Source organism: Streptopelia decaocto (assembly GCF_964273445.1).
Source record: "Streptopelia decaocto genome assembly, contig: HAP1_SCAFFOLD_95, whole genome shotgun sequence".
Taxonomy (NCBI): domain Eukaryota; kingdom Metazoa; phylum Chordata; class Aves; order Columbiformes; family Columbidae; genus Streptopelia; species Streptopelia decaocto.
The window spans coordinates 395646-402588 of NW_028115301.1; the positions used below are offsets into that span (position 1 = coordinate 395646).

Sequence of the window (6943 nt, forward strand, 5' to 3'; positions counted from 1 at the left end):
ACAACAGTATTGGAACAAAAGGGGGGCCATTGGCTTTCCCCAAGCAGAATGATGAAATACCAGGTAATTCTGACAGAACAAGATGATGTTGTTCTAAAAACTACTAACCTAATGAATCCTGCTGAGTTTTTGGGTGCAGGTACAGAAGAAGGAGACCTGGAACATGATTGTGTGGAAGTTATCGAATACACCCATACAAGTCATCCTGATTTGAGCGACACCCCGCTGGCAGGTGCTTTCGGAGTTGTTCATGTGCATGGAGCCCTTTGGAAAGAGCGGGGACTGCTCTCTTCACAAGGAACAAACATTAAATACCAGAAGGAAATACTGAACTTGATTAATGCCATTCAGAAACCATCGCAAGTTGCTATAATGCACTGTAAAGCTCATCAAAGTGGAACATTGAAAATTATTGGGGGAAATCAGCTTGCTGATCAAACAGCTCGGTCGGTGGCACGGCAAGTGAGAACAATGGTGGGTCTTGTCTCCCAGAAGGTAAGAGCAATTGATTTATTACCTTCATAGCCAGCAAGAATAATTCTGGGTGGTATGTAACCGCCAATGGACAAGTTGTGGTGCCAACCACTATTATGAGAGGAATACTTCAGACGGAACACCAGAAGTGTCACTGGGGTGCAGAGGCGTTGGTAACTTATCTAAGAAAACAAATTATGTCGGTCCAGATGTTAACAATGGCAAAGTCTATTACAGCTAAGTGTGAAATTTGCTTGAAAAATAATCCTCTAGTAAAAAGAAAAATAGAAATGGGGAAAATTAAGACAGACATGCAACCCGGGGATTATTGGCAAATAGATTAGGCGGAACTCCCCAGAACTCGTGGATATAGGTATCTACTCGTTGTGGTGGATACCTTTTCTGGATGGCCAGAAGCCTTCCCTTGTCGCACCAACCAAGCAAAAGAAACTGTAAAATGGTTATTAAAAGAAATAATCCCTAGATTTGGGGTACCAATAGGAATATCATCCGATAGGGGGCCCCATTTTGTGGCACAACTGGTAAAGGAGGTCAGCAGATGTTTAGGGATTCAGTGGGATCTGCATACTCCCTGGAGGCCCCAGTCCAGTGGACAGGTAGAGAAAATGAACCAAACTTTAAAAAGACAACTTAGTAAGGTCTGTCAGGAGACAAAGATTCAATGGCCGCAGGCCTTACCAATAGCATTGTTGCATATCAGGATAAAACCTAAGGGCGGAATGTCAGTAAGTCCGTACGAAATTCTGTATGGCAAACCCTATGAAGCACCAAACCCAAATCCAGAGGTCCACATAAAGGGTAATCAGGACCTGTACAATTATGTGTTATCTCTTGGCAGGACACTGAATCAACTCCGATCTGCATTAGTGTGGAGTCGACCACTGGCACTTGAAAATCCAGTACATAATATAGAACCTGGGGACACTGTGTATGTGAAAAACTGGAACGAAGAGCCTTTGAGAGAACAATGGGATGGACCCTACCAAGTACTCCTGACCACGTTTACTGCAGTTAAAGTTGCCGGAGTAGACTCCTGGATACATTACACCCGTGTGAAGAAGGTTCCAAGAGCGTGGTCATCACATATCCTAGGTCCAACCACACTCAAGATTACATCGCAATAATGCCTGGTTTGCATCACCAAGCTTTGGTTTTGGTTATACCCCAAGTTTTTGTGCTTTTGCAAATTGGAGAGGGAAGCGCCACTCTATTCCACAAGGCCCCTGATAGACAGTGGGAAAGCTCGCCCGATGCATGGAAAATTTATAAATGCAAAAATGAGACTATTCGAATGGAATTGCAAATTAGGCCATGAAGAGCAGTAGATAGTAATGAAAGTACCCAGGTACCACAGGTAGTACAAAGTGTACAAAGTCAGGCAGAGAACCTAATGATAGGATTAATCTGAGACTTTGCACGAACACAAAATATCAGTAGCATCACTGCCTGCCTTCCCATCCCAAAATCAGCTGAGGACCCAGTACAGTGGGGAACAATCACTACTACCTTACCAGAAATAAACAGAACTGGTAAGATAGCATGTGAATCCCACACTAGAATAGGAGAAGTCCCAACTGAACAAAGGATAAGAGAATGATAAAAATGGAAAATGCCAGGACACAGGGCAGATTGTTTAAAATTACCTAAAGCAAGGTATATTACAATAGGACGATTCCACGATGTAGGATGGTGCTTCTATGACAAGTGGACCACTAAAATAGTGAATCAAAAGGTTGAACAGACCTACTGGGAATGCAAAGATCAGGATAACAAAAACATAACTGAATTATGGAACAATATGTAGACATTAAGTATTATACAATAATACCAATACAGTGAAGCAATTCCATGGTGCACATGGTGGTCCGATGTAACAGAAGGAATGACAGTACCATGGTGGAATTGCTCACAGGTGATAACTTGTCAAGCAGACATTAAAGAGATTCCTTTGTCCATTGTCAAAGTAGCAGTGATTACGGGCCGCATTTGTCGGAAACAGTTAGACCCACAGGCAGCCTTTAAAATTGGCATTGATAAAGACAAAATTGACTGTAAAGGAGTTATAGGCAGTATGGGACATTTAGTTTGGGCCTTAAGTGATGGGACCTGGACTACACATTTGCCAATGGGAGGACCAATTAGAGAAATTACTTTGGGGTTGCCAACACTATGTCCCATTTGGAAAAGGTCACCTTGGAAAAATAGGCAAGAACTATTACAGGTCAGACATAAACGAGAAATAAATGAGGATGATGTGTGGCATGAACCATCAAGCAGTGTTAAATTTAGCTGGGCACTAGAATCTTTCTTTGCACCAATTGCAGCCTATAGGAATAGAGAAATGATTGATAAATTGATCGGGCAAATGGATCGATTGGCCAGAATAACTAAAAAGGTTTTCGGGATCTCAATATACAATTACAAGCTACGACTAAAATGACCTTGCAGAATAGAATGGCACTCGACATAATGTTATTGAAAGAAAATGGCGTCTGTGGATATTTGAAAGACAGAATCGATCACTGCTGCGTCCATATTCCAGACGTAACTTCAGAGGCTGAGAAAGACATTTCCAAGCTGACCCAAACACAAGTGGAGCTGCAAAAGGAAAGACAAGATGCAGAACAGAGCTGGATAGGAGCTCTGTTGAATAAATTCGATTTAAATTTGGGAGGATGGGGACATTCACTACTAGAAAGTGTAGCTGTACTTGCAATTGTCATTGTTCTTCATTGTTTGTTGTATGTGGGTATTAAGAGCATAATTAGTCAAACAAATGCTAGGAATAATCCATTTTCAGTATCCTGAGTAGGAATTATGCTAATCCTATATTTGATAACCCTCCAGCTTATGAAAAGGCACGACTGGAACTATCACACCTGAAGGGAATTACCAATCAATAATAGCAAATGAATCAATAATGGAAGAAATTGATTGAGGTGAAAATGCATTGTCTAAGAATAGAAAAGCATTTTCAAAGGGGGGAAATGTTAGTAACAGAACCAGTTTTACAAAATGTTCCTGAAAGGATGAATCAATTTTGTAAACTGTCCCTGAAAGGATGTTCAAGCATATCGTGTTCGGGTACACTCTTATCTTAACAACCTGGCTTTAATCTCAGCCTAAATACGTATAGAGTGAGGACACTGCACATGATCCAAATAGTTCCAAGGTGCTGCAATCGATGTTGCAATCAATGTTGAGTAACCGTTACGTATCTTAATGAATATATGAATATGTATGTGAATGGACTGTATAAATACTGTGTGACTTAAACTGACCAGCGAAGCTTTGGGTGCGAACCCCTGCGCTGAAATAAAGCACCACATAGAACTACGCCCGTGGTTATGTGTCCTGATTGCTAACACCAGGAGTTCGATAGAGGGACCCAGGAGTTCTGGAGAGGGACCCAGGAGTTCGGGAGACAGGACCCAGGAGTTCGGGAGATGGGACCCAGGAGTTTGAGGAGGGACCTTCCTTCCTGGGTCCCTCCCGAACTCCTGGGTCCCCACCCCATTTATTCTCTTCCCCTGGGTCCCTGGGGCACTCCTGGGTCCCTCCTGGACTCCTGGGTCCCCTAGTTGGCTGCCACCTGGACGCCTGGGTCCCTTTTTAGGGTCCCTTCTGAACTCCTGGGTCCCCACCTATAATCCCTTTCCCAAACTCCTGGGTCCCTCATTTGGGTCTCCCCGGATGCCTGGGTCCCCTTTTAGCATTCCTCCTGAATTCCTGGGTCCCCTCCCTGAACTTCTGGGTCTCTCCCGGACGCCTGGGTCCCTCCCAAACTCCTGGGTCCCTCCCGAACTCCTGGGTCCCTACTGAACGCCTGGATACTTTGGGGAACTCCAGGGTCCATCCCAAACTCCTGGGTCCCTCCCCGATATCCTGGGTCCCATGGGGCACTCCTGGGTCCATTCCGAACTTCTGGGTCTCCCCCTAACTCCTGGGTCCCTCTGAACTCCGTTGTCCCTTGGGGACTCCTGGGTCCGTCCTGAACTCCTGGGTCCCTTGGGACACTCCTGGGTCCCTCCCGAACTCCTGGGTCCCTAGGGGCACTCCTGGCTCCCTACTGAACTCCTGGATACTTTGGGGAACTCCAGGGTCCATCCTGAACTCCTGTGTCCTGTGGGGCACTCCTGGGTCCATTCTGAACTTCTGGGTCTCCCCCGAACTCCTGGGTCCCTCTGAACTCCTTTGTCCCTTTGGGTACTCCTGGGTCCCTCCCAAACTCCTGGGTCACTGGGGCACTCCTGGGTCCCTTTCAAACTCATGGTTCCCTCCAGAACTCCTGGGTCCCATGGGGGGACTCCTTGGTACCTCGTGAAATCCTGGAAGCCTTGGGGCACTCCTGGGTCCCCCCAGAATTCCTGGGTACTTGGGGCACTCCTGGGTCCCTCCTGAACTTCTGGTTCTCCCCCGAACTCCTGTGTCCATCCTGAACTCCTGTGTCCTGTGGGGAACTCCTGGGTCCTTGGGGCTCTCCTGGGTCCGTCCCAAACTCGTGGATCCCTCCCGAACTCCTGGGTCCCTTGGGGCACTTCTGGGTCCCACCCAAACTCCTGGGTTCCTCTCCAAACTCCTGGGCCCCTCCCGAACTCCTGGGTCCCTTGGGGACTCCTGGGTCCCTTGGGGCACTCCTGGGTCCCCACTGACCCCCCTATTTCCCCCCCACCAGGTCCCCTCCGTTGGACGTTCTCCCAGAATCCCCCTCCCCCCCCCCCCGGCCCCCTCCCTCCCGAAACGTCGCCGGAAAGAGACTCTGGGACCCCAATAAACGGCGTTTTCACCCCCAAACCGCCCCCGCGTCTTTTTATTGGCTGCCGGGGCCGTCACGTGACAGGACGCGGTGGGGGGGGGGCCAGTGCGTTGTTATTGGCTGGCGGGACCGTCACGTGACAGGGCACAGGGTGGGCGTCAGGCGTGGGGGTGGTGCGTCGCTATTGGCTGGCGGGGCGGTCACGTGACGGGGCGTGGCGTTGGCGCCAGGCGCGGGGGCGGTGCAGGAACAGCTGCAGTTCCAGCCTGCGCGCCACCCCCCGCCCGCAGGGGGCGCTGAGCAGGGAGCGCAGCTGGGGGGCTGCGGCAATGCGGGCGGGGTCAGCCGGACGCCTGGGTCCCCAGGGAATGCCTGGGTCCACTGGGGCACTCCTGGGTCCCCTGGGGAACGCCTGGGTCCCTCCCGGACTCCTGGGTCCCCTCCCAAACTCCTGGGTCCCTCCTGAATTCCCATTTCCCTTGAGGCACTCCTGGGTCCCTCCCGAACTCCTGGGTCCCCCCACACACCTGTGTCCCTGGGGCACTCCTGGGTCCCCCCAACCCTCCTGTTTCCCTTGGGGCACTCCTGGGTCCCCCCAACCCTCCTGTTTCTCTTGGGGCACTCCTGGGTCCCTTGGGGCATTCCTGGGTCCCTCCCAGACTCCCGGCTCCCCTGGGGCACTCCCGGGTGCCTCCCGAACTCCTGGGTCCCCGGGGCACTCCTGGGTCCCTCCCCGAACTCCTGGGTCCCTCACCCAGCTCTCTGGCCATGGCCTCTCTGGTGGGTCCGGTGGCCGCGGCCCAAACGGCGTCGACGACGCGGCTGCCGCTGCGGTGACAGGAGAGCGACCCCCAGCGGCCCTGCCCCACACGTGGGGGTCAGCGCGACCCCAAACCCCATAGTGATCAATGGGAACCCGAACCCCACAGGGGTCAATGGGACCCATAGAGACCAATGGGACCCCCAGAGCCCCTGCCCCACACATAGGGGTCAGCGCGACCCATAGGGGTCAATGGGAGCCCCAACCCCATAGAGATCAATGGGACCCATAGCAGTCAATGGGACCCCATAGGGGTCAATGGGGACCCCCAACCCCATAGGGATCAATGGGACCCATAGGGGTCAATGGGACCCACAGGGGTCAATGGGACCCCATAGGGGTCAATGGGACCCCATAGAAACCAATGGGACCCCCAACCCCCATTGACCTCAATGGGGAACATTGTGGGCGTGGCCTCCGTCCTCTCGCCCAGTCACCTTGAGCTTCCGGGCCAGCTTCCTGCGGGCGGTGGGCGGGACCTGCGGTGACGTCATCAGCGCATCCCAGAGGCGGGAACCGGGCGGGCTCAGCGATAGGCCAACCAGGAAGGGGCGGGGCATAGCCAGGAAGCCACCCACCACAGGCTCCGCCCCCCGGAAGTGGAGGAGGTGCTGGAGCAGCAGCGACCCCTGCAGGGTCACCTGGGGGGCGGGGCACAGGAAATGCGTCACTATGTGGCAAGGGGGCGGGGCTATGGGAAGTGGGCGGGGTATGCGATGGCCACACCCCCTCACCAGAGTCTCCGCCCCCTCCTTCTCCTCCTCCTTGGCCCCGACCCCGGGGGGGCGGAGCTTGGCCAGCAGGTCCACGCGCAGCACGCGATTGGGCGGCTCCCCGCTGCCAAAAGCCTATTGGACGAGATGGAGAGGGCG

The 6943-nt window shown here is 52.1% G+C and overlaps 1 protein-coding gene across 1 annotated transcript; it reads right to left on the reverse strand.

Moving 5' to 3' along the window:
• Positions 1–5286: 5286 nt before the first annotated feature.
• On the reverse strand, positions 5287–6915 carry LOC309452831 (nucleolar protein 9-like). Its single transcript, XM_082077502.1, has 4 exons — positions 6806–6915; positions 6509–6712; positions 6006–6111; positions 5287–5572 (listed from the first exon to the last, which is right to left on the reverse strand). Exons 2-4 carry the CDS (start codon positions 6629–6631, stop codon positions 5433–5435), a joined length of 369 nt encoding a protein of 122 aa, XP_081933628.1. The 5' UTR covers positions 6632–6712; positions 6806–6915; the 3' UTR covers positions 5287–5432.
• Between the last annotated feature and the right edge of the window lie 28 nt (positions 6916–6943).